Genomic DNA, 25,919 nt, shown 5'->3' with positions numbered 1-25,919 from the left:
AAAGGCCTAAACAACTGACATTCGCTATGAACTACATAGTAAAGGGTATTAAGGGCTTGTCAGTTTGATAACATTACAGGTATCAAATGTAAAGAAATTGTTTTATATTTCTATTTACAATTCATCAATTAACACTTTTTTCTCTAAATAAATTATAAAAAATGTTTGCAGACATTAAATATCTTAACAACATAAAAGTAATATAACCATGATATCATATAATACTACAAGTGAGAGCATGCAACGATTTGTATTGATTAGATTAAAATTATTATTATTTTTTTTTCAAATTTTATTACATGACTTCTATCTATTTCATTATAATAACTAGAAGTTAACTGCATTTTGCATGTAAAATCTGTGTTATATTTCGTCTACGGTTCCTGATACCAGCTGTTACATGCCCATGATATTGTGGGTAATCGTAGTGAAAGTGAAACTGATTAATGGAACATGTTAGCTTTTTTGTTTTAATATTTACAGTATTTCAAGTTTTGACATAGTTTTCATAGGTTCACTCATACTGCAAGGGATTTTTCAACTGTATGTAAGCGTAAAATCATTTAAAATCATTAATTTAAAAGTCTGGTTTTACATCGGTCATGTAAAATTAAGCTGACGGAAGGATTAAAAAGCAATAGTCTCATCAATAAGTTTATAAACATCTGAATTCTACTTATAATAAGACAAACAAATATTCATAACTACCACGCATTAAAATCTAGTTGTCTGTACTATACAATTTAACATCTAGTCAATTCTTGTACTTCTATTCAGTAATTTCAAAAAAGAATTGAATAGTTGTTCGTCATTCATTCTATGGTTTTTATTTATTTTTCAAAATTATGAGTAGAAATATTTGTGTTCATTGTTATTGATTACACAGCTTGTTTTAAATCATATCTTCAGCTTAATTGTCCTTAAATATATATGAAACCAAACTTTTAAAATAGTTCTTTTCGTGAATGGCAAAGATATTTGAAAACCACAAGAGTGCACACACTGTAATATCTGGCCTGTTTTACTGGGCATTGGTTTTAATGTTGGAAATCTTAAAAATAAAGGTTTTACTACATGTATTACATACATTCAATATTTTTAAAGATCTATGACAATGAAGTTAAGGTCAGATAAATGCTGTTAGAAAGACATGTTCATCTTATATGTATTCCATACACCAAATATAGTTGTCCTATTGCTGTTATTATTTTTTTAATATCGACCAATTAACCATGGAAATGAGGTCAAGGTCAGATTATACCTACTAGACAGTAATTATTTTAGTAACAACTTACAATTAATCTGTAGACAAAATATGGTTGTCCTAATGTTATAAATATTTATAAACACAAACCAAAACACAAAAACTTTACATAACCAAATCATGTAAATGAAGTCAGGGTCAAATGAAACTTGCTAGACTAACATGTACCCTTATAATCACTCAATACACCACTAATACTTGACTAACTAATTATAGTATCTGAAAAACGGACATAATCACGTAATTTTAACCTTGGTCACTAATGCATGAAGATGAACTCCAACTGACAGATATGTAGATGATGCATAGAAACCATATTCGGTTATCTTAATACTTACAATGATTGAGTATTGCACTTTGCTAAAAAAATGTATTATTTTTCGTATAGTCAATAAACCTTAAAAATGAGGTCTAGGACAAAGGACATATGCCAGACGGAAATTTAGTAAAATAAGGTATCTGCATTGAAATGATGGAACAACATTTTTATCAATAGAACACACAAGCAACTTCTGTCAACCAAAAGAACGAGAAATGTACAAATGCGAATAGATTAAAGATACTCGAATTCTCTTACTAAAAGAGTCAAATACCCTTTACCGTACACATAGTTAAGCTTCATCAATGTAAGATTCTTCTTTGAGTTTTTGAAATTAAGTAAAAATAGTCAATTAGATTTCTTATTTATTTACAAATTTGTCTTCCACCTGCTACTGTTCTAGCTTGCTCGCAAATTCATGGTTAAACAATGTAAAGGTTTTGAATTTGGGTGCACATTTATGAACAATAGAGTAATTTATTAGTTATCATAAGCAAAACAGAGCTTATTGCACATAAAATATTAAAGCTGGTACCAGTGATGTGGATTTAATGCTTATGAATGCTTCTTTTCTGAGGGTACAGTAGTTGGTGTTTCAGTAATGACATGAAATATCATTCATATGGTCGTTTTGTAAATGTAAACTATTAACAAGGTTTTTATTCCCAAGTATCCAGATTTTACACATCATTTTATAATTTTAAATTTTTCATGGTTTTTACCTCGCTATTGCCTCAACATTTAAAGTATTGTTATTCGAACATTACTAATGAGAAGAATAAACTCATCATAGATACCAGGACTAAATTTAGTATATACGCCAGACGCGCGTTTCGTCTACAAAAGACTCATCAGTGACGCTCGAATCCAAAAGAAACCCACGTTTAGTGTATTAAATAATATGCCCTGATTTCTTTGATGAGTTTCCACATGTTTTATTACATTCAAAAAATTCCATTCAGTTATTTAAAAAAAATAATTGGGACAGTAAATTGCCGTTGAATAGGTGAAACAACTGAATTATAATCCATAGGAGCATATGTCTTGTCTAACGCTATATTATCCATTTTATTTGCCAATATAATATTCTTATTTGACCTACCTTATATTCTCACTATGGCACAGATGTGAAAATTCCTGAAGGATCTGGGGCCATGACTCTGGTCTGTTGTTTAAAACTGTTATAAAAGGATGTGGTGGTAATCTGAAAAATATAAATGTGTCCACAATTTACTGTACCTGTATAATCATTTAACTAAGATTTTGATGAATCTTTAATTTTCTCTATCAGTTCAGGTATAAATATTGGTGTGTAAATGGTTTACACATGGCAAAGAAGGCGATGTAGAAAGGGCCTAATTTGACCCCAATATAAAGGACCTTCTCATGAGATGAAACTTGTTTCAAGTCGACTGCAGAAAGTGAAACATATATTCAATCACGCCAAAGATATAAATAAAATGCAATGTGAAGCAATCGACTATATGTTATCGTAATAAAGGCAAAACAAAAATAATAATGCAGAGGGTTCTACAATCTAAGTTTTTGATTAAATATAGGTTATTTGTCATAACAAAAGTAATGTCATAAGTTCTAAATTACGTTGGAAATGTACACTTATGCTTATTGTAACGATAAAAAAAATATGCTGACATGTAAATTTTTAAAAATTTACATTTTTCTTTATAGTAAATGTTTATCTTTGAATTATTGTAGCAATTGCCACATCATCCTTAATTGGAATTTAAGCTTTTAAAGTAGTGGCTTTATTGTTCCTTCTTTGACAACCCCAATTGAATTGAATCCATTATACAACAACGATCTTATTCTCTTGTATCAGCCTGCACTAGAAAAAAAAACAATTTTAAATAGTATCTTTCAAGCAATGATAAGAAATAAATAACTTGCAATAAACATTGCACTTTATATTTATATTTCTTATGAAGATTTACCCTGTTACATTTTAAAGACATTTAAAAAAAAGAATTTGAAAACAAACAAGATGAACAATTTTGCAAATTTAGATAACTGGAACATAAAATAAAACAAAATAAAATAAACGTTAGTTTTTTTTTTCAATCACTTTCTTCTGGGGGACAATATGGAAAAAATTATCTGGTTCAATGTTATGGTCAAATATTAAATCAAACTGTTTTTCATTAAATAAAACAGCTGTTGGTGAAAAAAAACTAACAAAGTGAACACGTCGGTTCTTTGTCCGTGTTTTGCTTCACTTTATTTGGATTTTCAATTATTTTGGCTTCGGGAATCATTGAAGGCAATAAAATAGCAAAATTATATCTAATAAAAATGAAACAACATGGTTTCCTCGTTCACACTTCTTGTTTCTAGAATAACCAAGGTCAAGCTGTCTTGTGCCTAACAGTTTGGTACACTTCGGAATAAAAATAAAAAGGGCATAAATAAATAAACAAGAGTGCACACACTGAAATGTCTCGCCTTCTTTACTAATCATTGATATTATGTTGATACTCCTAAATATAAAGCTTTATTACGACTGTCACATAAACTTAACATGAACCATGAAAATGAGGTCAAGGTCAGTAAACCATATGCCAGGCAGACATGTACAGCTAACAATGCTTCCATACAACAAATATAGTTGACCTATTGCTTATAGTTTAAGAAAATAGACCACAACACAAAAACTTAACACTGAGCAATAAACCGTGAAAACCAGGTCAAGGTCAAATAAAACCTGCACGACTAACATATAGATCATAAAATATTTCCATACACCAAATATAGCTGACCTATGACATATAGTATTAGATAAAAAGACCAAAACTCAAAAACTTAACTTTGACTACTGAACCATGAAAATGAGGTCAAGGTCAGATGACATCTGCCCGCTAGACATGTACACCTTACAATCATTCCATACAACAAATATAGTAAACCTATTGCATAAAGTATGAGAAAAACAGACCAAAACACAAAAACTTAACTATAACCACTGAACCATGAAAATGAGGTCAAGGTCAGATGACATCTGCCCGCTAGACATGTACACCTTACAATCATTCCATACAACAAATATAGTAAACCTATTGCATGAAGTATGAGGAAAACAGACCAAAACACAAAACTTAACTATAACCACTGAACCATGAAAATGAGGTCAAGGTCAGATGACATCTGCCCGCTAGACAAGTGCACCTTACAATCATTCCATACAACAAATATAGTAAACCTATTGCATAAAGTATGAGAAAAACAGACCAAAAACACAAAAACTTAACTATAATCACTGAACCATGAAAATGAGGTCAAGGTCAGATGACACCTGTCAGTTGGAGATGTACACCTTACAGTCCTTCAATACACCGAATATACTAGACCTATTGCTTATAGTATCTGAGATATGGACTTGACCACCAAAACTTAACCTTGTTCACTGATCCATGAAATGAGGTCGAGGTCAAGTGAAAACTGTCTGACAGGCATGAGGACCTTGCAAGGTACGCACATACTAAATATAGTTATCCTATTACTTACAGTAAGAGAGAATTTAACATTACAAAAAATCTGAACTTTTTTTCAAGTGGTCACTGAACCATGAAAATGAGGTCAAGGACAATGGACATGTGACTGACGGAAACTTCGTAACATGAGGCATCTATATACAAAATATGAAGCATCCAGGTCTTCCACCTTCTAAAATATATAGCTTTTAAGAAGTGAGCTAACACCGCCGCCGCCGCCGGATCACTATCCCTATGTCGAGCTTTCTGCAACAAAAGTTGCAGGCTCGACAATAAAATCATCCCTTGTCAACTTTTTCTGAAACATATATTTCTTGGGTTTTTGTTAGCTTGCATCAAATAAATTAATCAGTTTTTATATAGTCCTGCTTATACGTGAATTTTAAACTAAACTTGTGACATGAAAGAGCAGTAAAAGATTTCCCTATACTATCTTGAATTACGACTGACCATTCAATGATGCATAATGCTTTCAAAGTTAGTGTCAAACATAATTTCCCATGGGTAGGAAATGCTAGGGGTTATAACTTGACAATAAAGGTAATACACAAGGATTCTGTCACTTCCAGAAGAAATATGGAGTCATTAGTTTAGCCCATTATATATGGACATTCTATTTTTATTCTTTTAAGAGATAAGGAGTGTTCTATTTATATAAAGGAAGAAAACAAATATGAAGTCTTCACGTACTCCGAGGAAAATTCAAAATGGAAAGTCCAATCAAATGGCAAAATCATCAAACGAATGGATAACGACTCTCCAATTCCTGACTTAGTACAGGCATTTTCATATGTACAGAAGGGTGTATTAATTCTGGTTTCTATAATGAGTTTATTTAAACCTGGTGTTATAGCTAGCTTAACCTTTAACTTAATTGACAGTCTCATAAAATTTCATTTTACTGACATCAATAGGTGAGCAAAACAAACAAACAAAATAGGTAAATATACAAAAAAAAAAGTCAACATGGTGTTATAATCCTAATCACTATAAAAGCAAATAAATATGTCAACAACAGTACATTGAACACCTTTGAAACGAATCATGCTTATTCTGTTTAAAAATTCGGAGATACATCGTAATTGAAAAACTGAAGTTAAAAATATGACAACATATAGAGAATAGCCATACATAAGAAAATGTCTGTACCAAGTCAGGAATATGACAGTTGTTATCCATTCGTTTGTTGTGTTTCAGCATTTGATTTTGCTGTTTGATAACGGACTCTCCGTTTTGAATTTTCATCGGAGTTCATTATTTTACTTCTTTTTTTTTGATATGGCAGATTATGAGTTAAAAACCAATTCATTTCGGCTGACAAATGAATTAAAATTAAAAAGAACGATAAACCTTTATTTCTTAAATAAGAAGACCTGTCAGACAAAAGTTTGAAATGTGAGTTACGTAATAACAATCTAGTTGCTGCTATGGTTAATAATAGAAATTCCTATATAGCATAAAATAAGAAGTGAGGTTACCAAAGACCAAAATAGAACGTTTTCATCGCAATTTGTAAATGAGTGATCACAAAATAAGTATTTTGTCCAACACAAAATTAATTTGAATGAAAACCACGATCAATCCTTCATCAAAGACTCGAGTCCAAGTAATTATATTTGCAGTAGAATGTTATACTGATGCAATGCATTTTCATTATTGTTCAATCGAAGACATTATTTCTAATAGAATTGTCAAATCAAAATGAGCATAAACATTTGTACGAAATCTGTAAAATGGTGATGCAGAAAGCAACGACATCGACAATGTTCAAGATCATGCGAATGTACAACTTCAAAAAAACAATTACAAACAAAGTTTGACGTTACATTCATCTTTTAAACATTTTTGTATAATGAACATACATATTTGAATTGAGATTTGAAAAGTCACCGAGTAAGACATTTCATTTAAGTATTTTTATATGAGTAAATATGGTATATATATAGTGTAAAAATATTAAAATCAATCTATAGAATAGGTTGCTGTTCCAAAAAATAATAACTGACTATTCAGAAGAGAAAATGTTTTAGAGGTTAGCGTCTAAGATGATTTCCCAGGTATAGAAAATATGGTTCGCTAAGCACAGAACAATTAAAATCAAGAAACCATGATTATTTTATTTCTAAAGATATGTAGTCACAAGTTAAACCAAATACATTGATGATGAGGGAAGTGTTCTATCTTTCCTACTTCAAACAGATTAGAATCGTTCTTTTGAGAGATGAATTTCTGATAATTGCGACACAGAAAAGACTTATGAAGTCGACTGTCGTCAGTATGATCAAGGATGTTGACAAGGAAAATACAAAAAAAAACATGAATATATTGTTAGTCAATTAGACCATGACAAACGGCGCGTGTCCAAATAATCTATATTGATAACAAATGTGCTAACGCGGTTACAACTGCATACCAAATACCTTTGAGTTGATATAGGTATATGTAATTCCAATTACACTCACATAGCACAACTTAACAACAACAACAAAATCACCGACGATAGAAACACAAGACAAAAGGTAATGTGAATGGAACAATTCATTTCAAGATGGAAATCAATTACAATTGCAAATGCTTGTGACAAGTAATCATAATCAGGTCAAAAATGCGACGATAAAGTAATCAATATACTAATTCAAATTTAATGTTAAGTATTTTGAACTGTCTGACATGTCTCGATGAGATCCTGTTCTTGTCTCTTCTAATCATCCGACTGATTACTATTAGATAAAGGCAACAGTAGTATACCGATGTTCAAAACTCATAAATCGATAGAAAATAACAAATCCGGGTCACAAACCAAAACCGTGGGAAACGCATTAAATATAAGAGGAGAATGACGACACAACATTAAAATGTAACACACACAGAAACGAACTCAGCCTTGGACAAAATCCAATGAGAAAAACACATATAACATCAACAGGAGGCTCCGCTCACCTTGGTCTATGTGAATATTAGGTCTATGTGAATATTAAAAAAAGGAAACAGATGGATTTATGACAAAATTGTGTTTTGGTTATGGTGATGTGTTTGTAGATCTAACTTTACTAAACATTCTTGTTGCTTACAATTATCTCAATCTATAATGAACTTGGACCAGTAGTTTCAGTGGAAATTGTTAGTGAAAATCTACAAATTTTATGAAAATTATTAAAAATTGACTATGAAGGGCAACAACTCCTTAGGGGTCAATTGACCATTTTGATCATGTTGACTTATTTGTAAATCTTACTTTGCTGAACATTATTGCTGTTTACAATTTATCTCTATCTATGATAATATTTAAGATAATAACTAAAAACAGCAAAATTTTCTTAAAATTACCAATTCAGGGGCAGCAACCTAACAACGATTTATCTGATTCATCTGAATATTTCAGGGCAAATAGATCTTATCCTCATTAACAATTTCACCCCATGTCAGATTTGCTCTAAATGCCTTGGTTTTTGAGTTATAAGCCAAAAACTACATTTTACCCCTTTGTTCTATGTTTAGCCATCTTGGTTGGTTGGCCGGGTCACGCCACACATTTTTTAAACTAGATACCCAAATGATGATTGTGGCCAATTTGGCCCAGTAGTTTCAGAGGAGAAGTTTTTTGTAAAGTTAACGACGACGGACGACGACGAGGGACGACGACGACGGACGCCGAAAGCCAAGTGATGGGAAAAAACTCACTTGGACCTTCGGGTTTGTTGAGACAGGCTAGACTCGTTGCCAAAAGGAGTAAGTGTTCATATGGGTATGGTGAGCTAGAATTTTTAGGTCATATTGCAGGAAGTGGCAATATCAAACCTGTACAGGACAAGGTTTCTGCTATACGGAAATTTCCAGAACCTGCAACTAAGAAACAGATTAGATTTTTTCTCGGACTGATAGGTTTTTACCGATAATTAATACCACAGTTTTCAGACATATCCGTCCGGTTAACTGACCTACCAAAGAAAAATGCACCAAATAAACTTATGTGGTCAGAAACAACACAAAATTAGTTGTCAAACTTAAAGATTGTATTTGTAGTGACTCTATTTTACGGAGTCCACATTTTTCTAAAAAAAATATTTTGCAGACTGATGCGTCTGGAAAGGGTCTAGGTGCCAAACTAGTACAGGAGTTTGACGACGGAAGACGGAATCATGTTTATCAGCAATAAACTTTCAGGAACTGAGTGTAAAAGAGGGACGAAAGATACCAGAGGGACAGTCAAATTCATAAATCGAAAATAAACTGACAACGCCATGGCTAAAAATGAAAAGGACAAACAGACAAACAATAGTACACACGACACGACAAGGTAACTAAAGAATAAACAACACGAACCCTACCAAAACCTACGGGTGATCTCAGGTGCTCCGTAAATGTAAGCAGATCCTGCTCCACATGTGGCACCCGTCGTGTTGCTTATGATATAACAAATCCGGTAAATAGTCTAATTCGGTAGGTCACATTTATGACAGGGAAGGAGATTGTAGTTGACGTAAGGAACATATCCGATATCATTTATGAAACGGTTATTTCATAACGGTAAACCAACTCGTGATGGCGTCCGTAAAATTTACGAAGAGTTGATTTCAACTTCACCATTTGAAACTCTTGATTTAATAGCTTCCTTGCGAACAACCCTCTATCAAGAAAATCAATTACGGGAATATCGTATCAATTGGGAGATATATATACCGTATGCAGGTGCTGCTAGAATGTTGCTACTTAGAAATGGAAAGTTCACAATTTGAAAGCTGCAATCATCTCTTTTGTCGTAAAGTTTTGTTTTCAATCGACCCTCATTTGCAATTTCTAGATGTTAGTAAAGATATGAGGCCGACTTAACTGTATCTGTTGTATCCCTTATCTCTAGTTCAATGGGATAGATGCGTTCGATATAGTCACCAACTTTTGAATTATTTAGTGAAAGAACATCATCTATATTACGGAAAGTAGAGTTATAGGATATTGCTAACTTTTTATCTTTCTTTCTAAGAAGTTCCTGTATGAAGTCAGCCTCATAATAATAAAGAAACAAGTCGACAAGAAGAGGGGCACATTCGTTCCCATTGGAATGTCGATAGTCTGTTGAAAAACACGTCCTCCGAACGTAACAAATATGTTGTCAATCAAGAAATCAAGCATCTTGATAATGTCAGTTTCAGAGAATTTTTTGTTTGAATCAGAGTGATCCTTTACAAAGTAGGATTTATCCCTTTCTTAGACAAGATACTTGTATCTTCGTTGGCCATTCTTTTTTTATGAGACAAAGCTATATCAACTATGCAGTGGTAGAAAAGAGTGTTTTGCCATAGTTTGGGCGGTAACGATGTTAAGGAATTATCTTGAGGGTAAAGAGTTTACTTTTTGTACTGATCATGCTCCTTTACAGTGATTACAGAGGATGAAAACCAGTAACCAACGTTTACTCCGTTGGAGCTTGATACTTGAGGAATTTGATTTTACTATTTGTTACATTGCAGGCAAGACGAACATTGTTGCAGATGTATTATCTAGATGTGATGATATTTAGATGGCCCCTGAGTGTTACTAGAATGCTACTAAAGTTTTACATTTTTTATTGTTTTATAGGTTGATAGGTACCTATACTGCCATATATACCTGATATAGTTTATTTCAGACTTGTTTTGGAGTTTGTTAGTCCGGTCGGAATGTTCTTTAGTCTTCGGGAAAGGGACGTTTGTAACAAACTCCATTTATTTATTTATATATATTTATTTCACATAGGACTATATTTTATGTTAGGGTTTATTTTCGTTAACACCGGACTATATAGTCGAGCAGACCTTTCGTGTGTATCACGTGATTAGGCACCTATTAAAATTTAACAGGTAAGAATTCAAATAAGTCGACACATGGTCATTGAGTAAAGCACACGCCTGTGCTGAGTCTTGAGTAGGTAAAAATAGCAGTTGGGTATAACAATTATAGGACATGGATATCCCAAGGCGTATCATAAAAACACTCAGGTAAGACATTTTTACTAATTTATATAGTTCATTTAGGTCTATTTTGCTGATATTTCTTACTCGCGGTCCAGAATGTCTGAATAATCGCTATATCATGCAAATGTATACTAGATAAAATTAGTAGTTTTCAGGTTCAATATTTATTTTGCAGGGTTTTTTAGGCCCGGTTTTGGTGTGCGTATAGCACGTAGTAAATACCGTCGTGTGGTCGGTGATATATGGTGTCGGAGATACAAAGCGTGTATTATTAGTAATAAGGTTACAACTCGATGTTTACTGGTATCAATTACAACGCCAGGAGTCGATGAAATTATCCGTTAGAAATATTCAAAGAAGTCCGTTTAAATATATGTTTAACGAATCGAGCAGTCCAAGCAGTAGTATGCAAGTTTCAAGTCGTCATTGCTCATTTGAATCTATCATTGCAGTAAAAGTATAAAATCTTTTCTTCAATTTGGAATCAACCCCAAAATGTGTGAAAATAGTTATTTTATGTCCGTTATATATTATGAAAATTCAAGGGAAACAACCCAAATAAAGGCAACAGTAGTATACCGCTGTTCAAACTCATAAATCCATGGACAAAAAACAAAATCGGGGTAACAAACTAAAACTGGGGAAAACGTATTAAATATAAGAGGAGAACAACGACACAACACTACAATGTAACACACACAGAAACGGACCAAGCATCAGAAAAAATCCCCCGAGAATAACAAATATAACATCAAAACCAAATACGTGAATTTGGGATAGCAAGTACCGTGACACGTCTTATCGCAATGTGAATTTACACTCAAAAATAAGAGAAAACAAACGACGCAACGTTAAAATGTAACACACACAGAAACGAACTGTAATATAACAATGGCCATATTCCTGACTTGGTACAGGACATTTTTAACAGGAAAAAAAGGTGGGTTGAACCTGGTTTTGTGGCATGCCAAACCTCCCTCTTTTATAGCCATGTGAAATATAACATTAAAATGACAACTCAACACCACAGGACTACAATATAAATAAATTGGAGAACACAATCGACAAAGAAACACACAAACAACAGCCAACAAAAGGCAACAAGTTCAAAATTTTAAGACACCAGAAGTGCATTTTGTCCACACAAGATCTACTAGTGACGCCCAGATACAAAAGTTTGAAAGCCGAAACAAGCACAAAGTCGAACAGCATCGAGGACCAAAAGATCAAAAAAGTTGTGCCAAAAACGGCCAGGGTTTTCTGTTAGTTACCAAAACATCCCTATTATTTAGAATAATTTATACTTTTGCAAACAGTAAATTTATAAAATTATATACAAAAGATGTACATGATAAGACTGAAGTATTTTAAAACTAATTACAGGAAACAACTGAAATACATTACATAACCAGACATTAGTGACCCAAAATGTAGACAAATCCGAATAGGTTGAAACCTGAACGCCAAGTGACGTCATATTTGAAATTGTAAAAAATGACGTCATTTGAATACAAAAGTTTGAAAGCCGAAACAAGCACAAAGTCGAACAGCATCGAGGACCAAAAGATCAAAAAAGTTGTGTCAAACGTTTATTTCATAACATTATCCAAAGTTATTCTACAGTACGTGCAACGTTCAACCTTTACCGGGAAGTGTGCAGAGTTGTTGGTGTGTGGACTTATTGTTTAGTTTCATTTTGTTTATTTCATAACATTATATTTGGTTCTGTTTTGTGTGTGTTTATTTAGTTATATTTGCATTTATTTATTTCACTATTTCATTTATGTTGAATTTACTTTACTTTTGTTTTGTTTATCAAATTTGTATTTAAATTTAGTTTGGTATAACAATGGCCACTTGACAATCCAAAGAACTTACTTGATTACACATTGTTTACCTACATAATTGATGATATTTTACATTTATGATTTTTATTGTATTATATAGTAATCTCCTCAGTAAAATCTGTTTTGTAAAACTTTATTCAAAGCATTATTTTACTTTAGGTGAGGAAGCAAAATATCCTTTTCAAAAAATATCCAAATCTGAATCTACGTAATCAAACACAAGTCGTGTTTTTATAATAAAACATCAGTTTTAGAAACCATACTATTATACTGTATTAAAAGGTTCTTAAATAATATATGTAACATTTTCATGCCTTTTTTAATTTTTTTAATGAAAACCACTGCAATAAAAGCCACAAAACAGTGACATTTTAACATGATATCATCCTGTTATTTCTCATAACATTCAGTATTTTTATGTTGCATGAATGGTGCGTGGGAAAGATATTTTCCGCATGACTTTTCTTAAGCATAAGGATTCTTTCATTGAATGTTTATACCCAACAAAAGAATTTGAACTTGTTTTGCTTTACAAATAAATGGTTTTTTTTCAATTTCATTATAACTATTTATTTTTTTCTCGTTCGTTTTTTTTTTTTTAATATAAAACACATATGACCGACAAACTTTTCTGACACATTTTCCGAAGATAAGTTAATCTTCTTTTAAAATACTGAGGTTTAGTTTATTACACAGCATGTTTTTGTTTCATTTAATGATATCACGAGTTACAAAAAAAATCTTGCTCATTTCGTGACAAAACAATTACAGCCTTAAACATGCGAACTACAAACATTAAAACATTTATTGATATGTTTGTTAAAATATTAAATGCTTCAAAATACAATTTTAATTTATATGGCTTTACTTAATTTGTGTTTCGTTTCATGATTATTTTACTTTTTCTTCGTTCATTTATGTGAAGATAACATATATGACCCAGAAAATGTTCTGACGATTTTTTTCACATTCAGATTAATGTTCTTAAAACATGAGGTTTATATCATATCATAGCATGTGTTTGATCCATTTAATAAAACCACGAGTTCATAAACTCGTTTTGTGGTGACAAAATGATTGAAGCCTATATAACGCAAACAAATAATATAAACAAAGATATTGATACGTGTTTACGTCATTGCAAACCATTTTTGTAGAAAAAAAAATATATAAATATGTGAACTTTCGAAAAAACAAAATATCATATTTTCTTCTAAACAAATTAAGACAGGAAAAAAATTGAATAAAGATTTGAAGATTGTGACATCTTAACACATACATTAACATGATTAAAAAGAGTGGTAAATAAACAAATAAAAACAAATTCACAACGATTAAAATATATACTGTACGCCGACACGTTTGTCCTCAGACAAGTCATCGGCAATGCTCGAATAAAACAAGTAAAGACCGAATAAAGAACGATGTTGAAAACCATTCAAAATATAAATTTCGAAAAGATTTGGCAAATAAAAAATCGTTATCTCAACTGGACTTCAAAAACTCAAATATATGTAAAACAGCGATGCAGAAATATGAACCAAAACTAATTATGAATTGTGTCAACAAATCAAATTACACCAAAACATCACATGAAGGTAAGGAAAGTGATCCAACCAATGATTGTTTTATATGTACAACACACACTGATTATTATTTAGGGTTAGTTTGTTGCATGTAAGTATCGGAATGTCATTAAATGTCTCTCTAGTATATTCGTTCCTCTTTTATAATGAGCATATTGGAGAAGAGCATTTATGGAAAACATTTTTAAGACGAATGTTTCAAAGTTGTCAAATATGTATTGTGCAACTATTTAGTGTGAGTGGGATGAAAAATATAAAGTAAAATCACAAAAAAATCTGAACGCCGAGGAAAATTCAAAATGGAAAGTCCCTAATCAAATGGCAAAATCAAAACCCAAAACACATCAAAGGATTGAATAACAACTGTCATATTCCTGACTTGGTACTGATATTTTCTTATGTACAAAATGGTTGTAAAGCTAACAAAACCTCTCACATGTATGACAGTCGCATAAAATTCCATTATATTGACAGCAGTTGGTAAAAATGTCAAAAATTGGGTAAAAGTGCAAAATTTTGATACAGTGGCAGGGAAACAAATTGAAAATAGTGGAATACTAATTATGCATCATGCATGTGTATGGCAGTAGCAAATGGGGTTACCATATAGTTATCAAAGGTACCAGGATTATAATTTAGTACGCCAGACGCGCGTTTCGTCTACATAAGACTCATCATTGACGCTCATATCAAAATATTTATAAAGCCAAACAAGTACAAAGTTGAAGAGCATTGAGGATCCAAAATTCCAAAAAGTTGTGCCAAATACGGCTAAGGTAATGTATGCCTGGGATAAGAAAATCCTTAGTTTTTCGAAAAATTCAGTTTTGTAAACAGGAAATTTATAAAAATGACCACATTATTGATATTCATGTCAACACCGAAGTGTTGACTACTGGGCTGGTGATACCCTCAGGGACGAAACGTCAACCAGCAGTGGCATCGACCCAGTGGTGTAAATAGTTAGTAAAGGTACCAGGATTATAATGTAGTACGCCAGACGCGCGTTTCGTCTACATAAGACTATGGGACAACAATCCTAGTCAATTAAGGTTGGGGTTGAGTGCACCCGCACGAGCGAGGTTTGAACTCATAACATCAATATAATGTCATACACTTCACAACTTACCTTAGAAAATCTCTGTAGCAATGAAACACGATTTAATAATGCTATGTTTTGCCTTGTTTTCTATGGTCTTTCCATTTGACATTTTACCAGATACAAACTGACACATGTCATTATGTTGCATGTCTCATCAAATTAAACTTGAGAAATAACATGTCTTTAACATTTCCCAAGTACATCATCAATCCATTTGTTTCTGAAAGTGTCAAGTTGATTCCTAAGTAGGACAACTGCAGTAGGACGACTGTCTTTAGATAATATCACTAATCGTTATTCTAATGTCATTTTGCAAAGCATGTTAAATTTGTAAAGGTCACACAATATATAACCATCAACGCATGTGACGCTTTTTAAGAATATTAAATTAAGAAATGTATCTCCCTCAGGATTCTTAGCTCTGCGTCCTGTGTCCGTCCTTAAATTGACCATTGGTATTTATGTGTTATATTAGCTTTTCATCAGTGTTGGGGCTTCAAATATTTTGACGTCGTGCATCACCGAAGATACATTACTTCTCGAAATGCATATCCGGTGCAGTAAAATTGATACCGTTAACGTTATTCAATTTATTAGTCAGAAAAATTTATTGAACACGCACAATTGAGCTCTCAGATGCTTGTCCAACTTATATTTATCAGTTATTGGTAATGCACTTAGTAGGAGTGAGTGATTTTTAAAATTTTTGTTTTATAGAACAAACAACACAACTTCACAAGTTTTTTAAAGAACGTGATTTACAAGTATGTGAAAGACAAAAATTCTTGATGTTGACGCTCCAAGACAAGAGCCTGTTATTCATTTATTGTTGTTGGTAGCCGTCTTTAATGAGTGTTTTTTGTTAAATGATTTGTTATTAATCATGGTTTTAGCGAATTTTATCCTGATACAGAATTACTTAGCTCTTTAACGAGAGACACAAAATAAGAAATCTGAAATTAGTTTACGGTTATTCGTGTTAAGTTAACAACAAAGTTATCAACAAAACAACGCAAAAAAATATGTACCATATTGAAAATTATTGTAAAAACACTGGTAAACATTAATTCATATTAGACGTTTGTTACTACCCTTTGGATTGTTATAGCTGTTGTAAGAATATCAACTGAACCAGTGTACGGTCCGTCTAGTAGCCATTGATTTGGTATTGTCATGACTGAATTGAAACATGTACAATTTTCTTGTTATTTTAAAGATTCTAAAAATTGTGACGATGTTCAAACTAAGGTAGTGATATCTTGAACATAACATGCCAACTCTAGTAAGTGTTTATTGCACTCGAAGATGTCTTAATTCTAACTCTATACAAACATACGAAATTACCGAATTAATGTTGCAAATTTCTACATGGTCACGTGGTAAATTATGATACAAGTAATAATCGAAACCGTTTCCTCTTCAAAAATTGTGATCAGGTGATTGGTGAATAGATTAATGTTAACGGTAATCAATAATTATTTAAAATTTTCATAAAATAAGGTGCACAACCAGAACTTAACGTTATACCCGACACAAATAATCTCGAGGTAACAAAGAACAATTACCACAAAGGAATCAGAGAACGACCATTTAATTTTCCTTAAAAAAACAATAAGATTGTGGTGAAGCATATGTCAAAAAAATATTTTAAATCAAGATTTTCCTCAAAACATTAAAGTATTAATTTTTGAGAAAAAAATTTTATCTGAATGATAGTGTCGATTTTTTTTTATCTGACCTTGAAAAAAAAACCCATTTCTAATCAAAATGAGGATTTTATCCTTAATTTAAGAATGATACCATTTGTTTACAATACTTTTGATATACATACCAATACAAAACAATAATTGGAAACTGAAGTAAATTATTAAGAGAATAAAACTCCTTTCATACCTAGCACCACACTGCTGTCATAAATTTGTCATTATGATCCCCAACAATTGAAAATAATATTGAAAAAGCACCTTTTATGATGATTCTTCAATTGTAGGAACGGCCAGAAAAGTAGTTTTAAATGCCACTTAAGTAATTGAGACTACAGTAAACAATTGAAGTTCAATACATCCGGAAAATTAGAATCAAGTTAACCAAAGAATGAAATTAAACGCTGCGATTTCAATAGGTAAATAAACGATTATATAACTTAAAAACCATGACATGTAATCAAAATTTGAGCACAGATATTTATGATGCCCACACGAGTATACTAGTGCAAAGCAATATTTTTGTCGTTCAATTCAATACACATGTGTTCTGCAAAAAAGGTCACATCAAAAACTAAATATATCTTCTTTAGAAAACTTGAATCTGGTCAGGTAGAGAACAACAACTTTGATCAAAATCAAATAACTATATACGAAAACCAGGAAGGCCTATTAAATGAAATGTTTAAAAGAAATAATACTTAATTGGCTGAAACATTACGTAACTTTCATTGATCAACATGTCCTTCATGAAAAATTAAATTAATAACCAAGCCAGCAAAATAGTTATAAAGATGTGCACGACTTCATTTAATAATCACTCAATAAGGCATATGATTTTTCCCATTTTTTTTTTTGTACCCATATTTTGACTATTTTATTAATTGTGACTGTTTATTTAACGCATCATGTAAATGTAGCGGAATTTGATGAGACTGTTATTAAAGTGAGAGGGTTAGCGCTATAGAACCAGGTTTAATCCACCATTTTCTACATTTGAAAATGCCTGTACCAAGTCAGGAATATGACAGTTCTTGTCCATTCGTTTTTGAAGCGTTTTGTTTTTTGATTTTGCAATGTGATTATGGACTTTTCAAATTGATTTTCCTCTGAGTTCAGTATTTTTGTGATTTTACTTTCCCAAGTGATTGCAAAATTGAAACAGTATGAAAATTAGCAATGCTTAAAAACAATTTAACCACTGACTTAACCTAAGTGTTGACCCTTCCAACACCAATAGAATCAATAGTCTCGTTTTTATGCCAAACTGTTCATTCTATCATTTTCCTCTTGTAATAAACAAGTTTTCTTACGTGTTTTCAAACCATTTTCGTGGTAAAGTTCGAAAAGGGGCACGGTAATTCTAATAGCGGTTAAATACAAGTGCTTAGTTTTCTGAATCAATCATTTAGTCATATAACTGATGATGTATATCACAATGCATATTGACCTCTGATGGTAAAAGGGTATCCTTATGGATAGATCCGTTTTAGGCATTCTGAAGCAAGGTTTTTGAACAATCATATTTATAAATCAATAACAATGTAAATAATTCTATCATATCCGCTGAAAAACAATTTCTTCCGAATAAACCAAAACAACTGGTGTTCTATTCTATTATTTCATTTTTACCTTACTTTGTTCGAGGTTGAATTTACGTCTGATTGTTAAATACAAAATTATAAGTTTAATTTATGTTCCAATAACTGTTATTTAATATAGGTTATTCAAACATAAAATTTTCATCTTGGAACTCCCTCTCTTTTCTCTGTTAAAAAATCGAATCAGATATTTGAAATGTTAAGCATTCCACGATGTGTTATAAAATGGATTTAAACATTACATTGATTGATCCATACAGACCTCAAATGACAATAAAACTGATATAAATTGCAAGGGGTGCTCTAATGAAGATTTATTTGCACGTAAGAGCTCCCAGCAATCAGATAAACGACTTGCAATATTAAAGCTCAGTAGTTACTGAAAACGGTGCCAAAAGACCTGATTAATATGCGGGAAACAGTGGGAGAAGGATTTCTGCATGGTTGAAGAAATAATATTACACTCCTGGTATACTGCTGTCATGCTTAGAACCAAAATATGTATGATGGTGATTGATTTTATAGGCACCTTGGACAAAAATGATTTTTTATTGGTCTTAAAAAAATTTAAGAAAGAATTGACATTGAATACTACTGATGATAAAATAACTTGTTGTGTAGGGTCAAAAGATTTCCAGAAAAAAAATATAAGGAAATATATATATATATAGAACTTTAAACCCAAGGACTCGGGAAGATCAGTTAGGAAATAACTAAGGTTTACGCTAATTCACTAATTCTAAATCTTACAGAATATACCTGTGTACCTTCAATCAGCTATTTAACAATATATATTTATGCGTAGTCTTACTGAGGTAGGTGTCTAACAACATATTACTGGACACAAAAGATTGCTAGGTTGGAAATCTATAAGTTGGGTTACTGTTTACAAATTTTGATTTTTTTGAAATACTAAGGCTTTTCTACCTCAGGCATAGATTACCTTAGCTGTATTTGGCAAAACTTTTAGGAATTGTGGTCCTCAATGCTCTTCATTTTCGTACTTTATTTGACCTTTTTAACTTTTTTGGATTCGAGCGTCACTGATGAGTCTTTTGTAGACGAAACGCGCGTCTGGCGTATATACTAAATTTAGTCCTGGTATCTATGATGATTTTATTCTTAAATACTGTGGAAATCTAATAGTCGATATCTAATCAAAGGTTTTCGTTGGTTTCGCATTGTTCATACAAGAGAGGAGTATTCAGTGGAAACATAATTTACACAAAAGGCATGGGTTCAAATAACTAACAAAAACTGTCATCACATAAATTTCTATTCACTCTGCTTTATGCTGGGGGATGAAACAATTTTTATTCAATTACAATCCAAAGTCGTGTCTTATATAACAAGTTTCTAAACTAATAAACTTTATTGACAAGTTCCTTTTTATAGAATAAATGTCGTTAATTTTGTTTGCTGTATGGCTATGATAAGAATTATATAATTTCTATCACTGTCATAACCAAATACCACTAGGGAAAAATAGATAATCTTTTTCAACTTATAGTACATATTTCCTTGAAGATCATATAGATTCGGAAGATGAATGAAACGCTTATACAAAGCTCTTTTATACAATCATCGATGAAGACAACGGCAAAAGGCATTGATGTACTGAAGAAAGCTATTCTTAAATTCAGAATTGTTTGGCAATTGGTCCAGCGCTGAACATTGCGCTAGCAAAATTGTCACGATGTCACATAAGCATTGGGTCAAATCTTTCATTGTCACGATGTCACATAAGCATTGGGTCAAATCTTTCAGTTGGAAAGACAAAAATAAAAAACGTAGAATACAACCCATAAAAAGTATAGTACTTCAAGCAAAATAACATTACGTACTTAATGAAACATTGCTAAAATGCAAATGAAACTTTAAGGTGGTACCACTGTAACACTACAGGGAGATAACTCTGTAAAATCAGCTACACGTTTTAATACGTTGTGTTGTTAAGGGAATATTAAGCTTCTCAATGATCAAAATAAGTGTTTGTCAAACTGCTATATAACCAGTGTAATTTTTCTGATAAAACGGTTGGTTCAAATTTTTTGAAATTTTTATATTTTTGTAAAAGGGTCAAAGTAAATACTTTGTAAAAATTTTAAGAAAATTAAACGACCCAAATAAATTTTAGCTAAAGTGTTGGGTACCACCTTAATCATCATTGTGTTTCTCCTGTTTACATTATTCGTGAAGGTATGTCATGGTTTTTCCTTCTTATTTAGATATAGGGAAATGTGATATGAGTGTAAATGAGACAACTCTCCATCCAAATCACAACTTATAAGTAAACCATTACGGTCTTCAACACGGAGCCTTAGTTCAAACCGAATTGCAAGCTATAAAAGGCCCCAAAAATTACTAGTGTAAAACCATTCAAACGGGAAACCAACGGTCTATTTAAAAAAAAAAAACGAGAAACACTTATGAACCACAACAACAAAGGAAAACTATCGAACATCAGATTACATTGATGATGGTGATTTATGATAGTGATCAGATTCATTTATCCTGCTTGTTTCAATCACAAGGTCGATTAGGAAAGCTGGCGAAACTTATGAAATTTAAATATTTAAAATTTGAAATGATACATGTGTACCTTCAAGATATAAATTTGATTCACAGACATCAATTTCGGAAAATAAATGATCAGTTTCAAGCAGAAAGGTAAAACTATATCCTAATGAGTATTAGACACTTGCGGAAACTGTCGTACACCTAGGATTAGGATTACAATTACACTTACAGGTAGCATATAAATATTGGGCTTTCTCAAAGTGTAAAAATGATTCGTCGATCCAAAACAATGTAACTAAACAATGCTTTTTTTATTATTAATTATTGTATACGGTGGTATCCAAGGTAGTAAATGCTGCAATTGTACGAAGTATGATAGAATGAACTAACATTATTTAAAAAATAAATTAAACATGAGACACACAAAATATCGCAATTGTCGTTGCAGTAGATAGACTGGAGCAATTGCTGAAAAAGGTCAGCAATACTTTGTGTAGGTAAGGTGCAATCCACCATGGAGCATGTCAGCATGTTTATGCTAAGTCATACTTTCTTTCTTTTATTTTGTTTTAAAGAGAATGAGGAAATACAGCGGACGGGTATTTTTAGCAGCAATTAATTCTTCATGAAATTTCACTTGCCGTTCGGTATAATTTTGAAATCTTTTTTTTTTTTCCTGAATAGGACAAACACTTTTGTCTACGTTTTTGGTTTTAATAGAAAAAAATCACAACTATTCGAGACAAAAAGTTATCAACGAACTTTTCTGTGTCGGAAATATATTTTAGACTGTTCGCCAGACTCAGTTGAAATGTAAAATAGCTGTACTCAAATAGTTAAAACTTTGCAATCTATGTTTTCAACAGTAACAAACAAAAAATGACACACGAGTTCCAAGTTGTTTTTCTTTCATGCAATTATTATAAAAAGATCTTGGGAATCATTAAGTATGGACGGGTTTTTTTTTTTCGCGGTGTCGATAATTATCCGCAATGAACATGGGTGGGATTAGTATGCTCGAAACATGAGTTTGATTTAACCCTTGTTCCGAGACTGGTACTATTATATAGAGTGCACTGACGACGCAGGGGTCGATCCAGTCATTTTCAAAAGCGGATTCCAACCCAAGATAAAAGGGGTGTCCGACCATATGTCCCTTTTCAAAAACACTGATCGGCAGGAAAAGGGATGATCTTTTACCGCGACATTAATCATTTCAACACAAAATTTATACGCATATCTATTCAATTGATAGTTAGGGATAAAAAAAATTGACAATCTATTTTAAAAGTCGACAACGCAACAGTTGCGGATACAAAGTTGTAATCGTGTAGTAGAGTATCATCTGTACAATATTTTTGCTGGTATTCGTATGGTAACCATTGAATTAAAAAGTGCCCCGTTTCGCAAGGAAAGTCTATTTCTCCTGCTGATAATATATATATCATACATCTAACTACACCTTAGGTCCTTCTAAATCCTTGTCTTCAAATATTCGGCTTGTGCGGTCTTGATGGTAAATCCAAAAAAGCGCTTCGGACACATGAAATTTAACGTGTTGCTTACATCTTTTTTGTTTTCTGTTTTTTTTAAGAAGACACCATTTGCTACTTGTATCTGTATTGTTGGTTTTTTTTTTGTATTTTGAGATGACCCCTTGTTTTTGTCACCTGAAATCGTAAGTCTAAAGTGTTATCCTAGGTATAGACCTAGTTTCCCCAAATGTCTATTAATACATTGATTATCACTAATTCCTGAATTTCCTCAAATTTTATCATAAAAAAAGTTAGTATTATCGTTACTAGTACGATTATATTATTAGGATGCGACCAAATGTTGTAAGAAGCATAAAATAATGATATTAAGCTTTTTTCTGTGAACTTTAGACAGAAAAACCCATGTGTCAAATAAATTAGGAAAACAAGGATATTTTTTTTTCGTTTTCATGTTGTTTCTTCTTCTTCTCAATATTTATCATCTCATTCAATTCCACCATAAGGACATTGATGGAAAAGTAATCAAGATATTGGACGTTAAAATTACTGTAATTCTAATCCCACTATAGTGCAATACATCGCAGGGTTAGACAAATAAAGGGAAATTAAACACCTGGTGTCGTATAAGCTCGATTCCAAGGACACTTTTAGACAGTATATCATTATTTCATGCATGATGTGTAGACAGTAAACTCAACCGGAGTTTTGTTGTCTAGTTGATAAACTAATAGGTGTTATCGTAAAACTTCAGTAAGTTAACAAAAACTTTTAATATTGTATTATGTTCCATTGTAAAAAGTGCTAAGAAAACTTTAAATGCCACGAAAACACTTTCCATGTCGCTGTCACATTGTGTCTTATTGTAAAAATAGCAATGCCAAGTGCGTGATTTATTTGTAGTATGCATGATCCTTAAAATAACAAAACGATTAACAAAACATTATGTTTCCCCTTAATTTCCAGAGTTCGGTATTTTTGTTATTTAACTTCTTATAAAATAGATAATAATTGAAAACAAATATTTTATTGTTATGTTTTTCTTCAATTGATCAAAAGACGTATAAAGGACATATATTTCATTGACGGAACCTACGCAAACTACACATACGTATTACCTGTTTTGATAACAAATTACGAATTGTTTACCCTAAAAAAAACAAAAAATAATACGAAGTCAATTTGTATATTAACAACTAAATAGGATTTAAACCGGAAAAGTATCAACATAAACATTGACCGTAGGCATATCATATATTGGTAGACAGGTAATTAGGTGGCTCGCAAAATTAGAAAGGAAATCATACAAATACAAAACTCACATTTCATAGTCAATTCAATTAGTTACACTATTCTTTTAAATTAAAAAATAAACAACAACATACTACATCTCGTAAATGATCTTGTACTGTAAGTAACCGATCCCATCTGTGTGACATGGAAAATATTTTACTGTCTTTTTCTTCTGTAAAACTGATATTTGGAATGTCAAAAAGGCATTTTAACTGACGCCTAATAACTTAAAGACAAGTCTTTCGTAAAATAATAAAGATTTATATTTCTAACAAGTATACAAATAGTACATTATGTTGAAGCATACAGTCCAAAAATGCACTAAATTAAATTTGCTTAACATTATATTTTTCTAATTGAAAGATTACGCTACAGCTTTCGCTAGAATACAGACTTTTAATGCTGCTGAAACAAGAATACGATACTCAAGGGTAACAATAAAACAGTCAAAATTGCAAAGACAACTTCATCGAAAACCAACGGGAAAAAGAAGAATTGAAACCTACAGAACGTTAATCATTTCACATCAAAGTGCATTTAAATAACATCGCATACATTTACCTGGAAGTGATTCTGAAAAGTTTACAGTTGTTGTTCAACTAACATAACATGTGATTGAATGATATTAGACATCATATTAGGTTCTACCATTTCAGTAAACATTTCTTTTCCAGAATAACTTTTATACATGATTAATCAAAAGATCGTGAGTTTCCAAAAATTCCACTTTGTATGGGTCGAGTTACTCAATCTTCCTTTTTCCGACGTAGTCGGTATAGTTTCGGTTTGTGCCCTTTGAACTTAAGGACGCTTAACTATGGCAACAGAATACGCATGCTCGAAAATCCTTTCTGTGATTGGACAAAATGCTGTCATGATGGGTGATTTGGTTGTGTTTGAAAAAACGTCTCGTTAATTATATCGTGATGGAAAGCAAGTGAAAAACTATAAATATTGGAACTAGATCTTACAAAGATTTATATTTTTATTAAAATAATTGTTTCTCCAATAGCTCTTTGCATCCGTGACAGCTGTTTATTCGGGACAATTATATAATTTTTAATGTAAACTTTGTTGTACGAACGTACATGACTTTAAGAACGCACCTACGCATGTGAGATTTCCGCGGGGTTTAGGTGAATGTAAACAGAAAGATACGAGGACCGAGAATACTGAACACAAACAGAGAAAACGTTATCTAAATGGTATCTTTGTGCTTCTGAAGGTTATCGAAATGATAGTTTTAAACATATACTCAAATTTAAATACGTCGGATATCTTTTTTAAATATAGTTCTTGTTTTAAACTGTTTTTGGTTCTGTCTTTTCCTGCTGTCGTTACATCGAATGTCTTTTACTTTATCATATGTGTTGCTTACTTCTTGGTATATTCTTACTATTTTCAATACTTAGGCGATATCAATATTTTAAAATAAACTAGAAAACACCCGCGATATCGCGGATCCGTCCCTGAATGAAAGTACCTACGCCTTATTTCAAGCCTGGATTTTAAGTATTCGTATTGTCATCTGATAAAGTCGCGCTGATTAAAAAGTCCATAATTTTCCCTGCTTTAAACATCTTTCTGTTTAAACCCGTCCTAGTTTTCTTGCTTCAACCGGAAAATTCATGTGAAACGATTGATTAGTAATACTAACCCATGTATCATGACACATTTCATAACCTCGTAATTCTAGTATTAAAGATTTGGCGAGCAGTTCGTCGACTGACCATG

At 31.9% G+C, this 25,919-nt stretch overlaps 1 protein-coding gene across 1 annotated transcript in view; it reads right to left on the bottom strand.

Annotated features, from left to right (window-relative positions):
• Nucleotides 1-25,919, bottom strand: part of LOC143072160 (focadhesin-like) — a 292,655-nt gene that overhangs the window by 124,138 nt on the left and 142,598 nt on the right. Inside the window, exon 6 of the mRNA XM_076246976.1 lies at nucleotides 2,686-2,787. Coding sequence (XP_076103091.1) covers nucleotides 2,686-2,787 — 102 coding nt within the window. The remainder of the gene's footprint in view (nucleotides 1-2,685; nucleotides 2,788-25,919) is intronic.

Source organism: Mytilus galloprovincialis, chromosome 4 (assembly GCF_965363235.1).
Source record: "Mytilus galloprovincialis chromosome 4, xbMytGall1.hap1.1, whole genome shotgun sequence".
Taxonomy (NCBI): domain Eukaryota; kingdom Metazoa; phylum Mollusca; class Bivalvia; order Mytilida; family Mytilidae; genus Mytilus; species Mytilus galloprovincialis.
Note: the sequence above shows the minus strand (reverse complement) of the source record. Positions and strands in the feature narration are given on the sequence as shown.